The sequence below is a fragment of the Eurypyga helias genome, unplaced genomic scaffold (assembly GCF_000690775.1).
Source record: "Eurypyga helias isolate BGI_N326 unplaced genomic scaffold, ASM69077v1 C15119946, whole genome shotgun sequence".
NCBI lineage: Eukaryota > Metazoa > Chordata > Aves > Eurypygiformes > Eurypygidae > Eurypyga > Eurypyga helias.
The window spans coordinates 1-392 of record NW_010280656.1 but is presented as its reverse complement, the minus strand read 5'-3'; the positions used below and the strand labels follow the sequence as shown (position 1 = coordinate 392).

General features: G+C 61.7%; 1 protein-coding gene across 1 annotated transcript; it reads left to right on the top strand.

Annotated features, from left to right (window-relative positions):
• Window positions 1–30: 30 nt before the first annotated feature.
• On the top strand, window positions 31–376 carry LOC104515851 (ultraviolet-sensitive opsin-like; the record flags this gene model as incomplete). Its single annotated transcript, XM_010159979.1, has 1 exon — window positions 31–376. A coding segment is annotated over exon 1 (346 nt), but the record flags the coding sequence as incomplete, so codon positions are not given.
• Window positions 377–392: the final 16 nt, after the last annotated feature.

The window sequence follows — 392 nt, the reverse complement described above, 5'->3', positions numbered from 1 at the left end:
GCACCCCCTTTCGTCCCCAACCCCATCGCCATGTCGGACGACGAGGAGTTCTACCTCTTCAAGAACGGGTCGTCCGTGGGCCCCTGGGACGGCCCCCAATATCACATCGCCCCCCCTTGGGCCTTCTACCTGCAGACGGCCTTCATGGGGTTCGTCTTTTTGGTGGGGACCCCCCTGAACGCCATCGTCCTGGTGGTGACGGTCAAGTACAAGAAGTTGCGTCAACCCCTCAACTACATCCTGGTGAACATCTCCTTCAGCGGGTTCATCTCCTGCATCTTCAGCGTCTTCACCGTCTTCGTCTCCAGCGCCCGGGGCTACTTCGTCTTCGGGAAGCACATGTGCGCCCTGGAGGGCTTCGTGGGGGCCACCGGAGGTAGGTGCAACGGGGG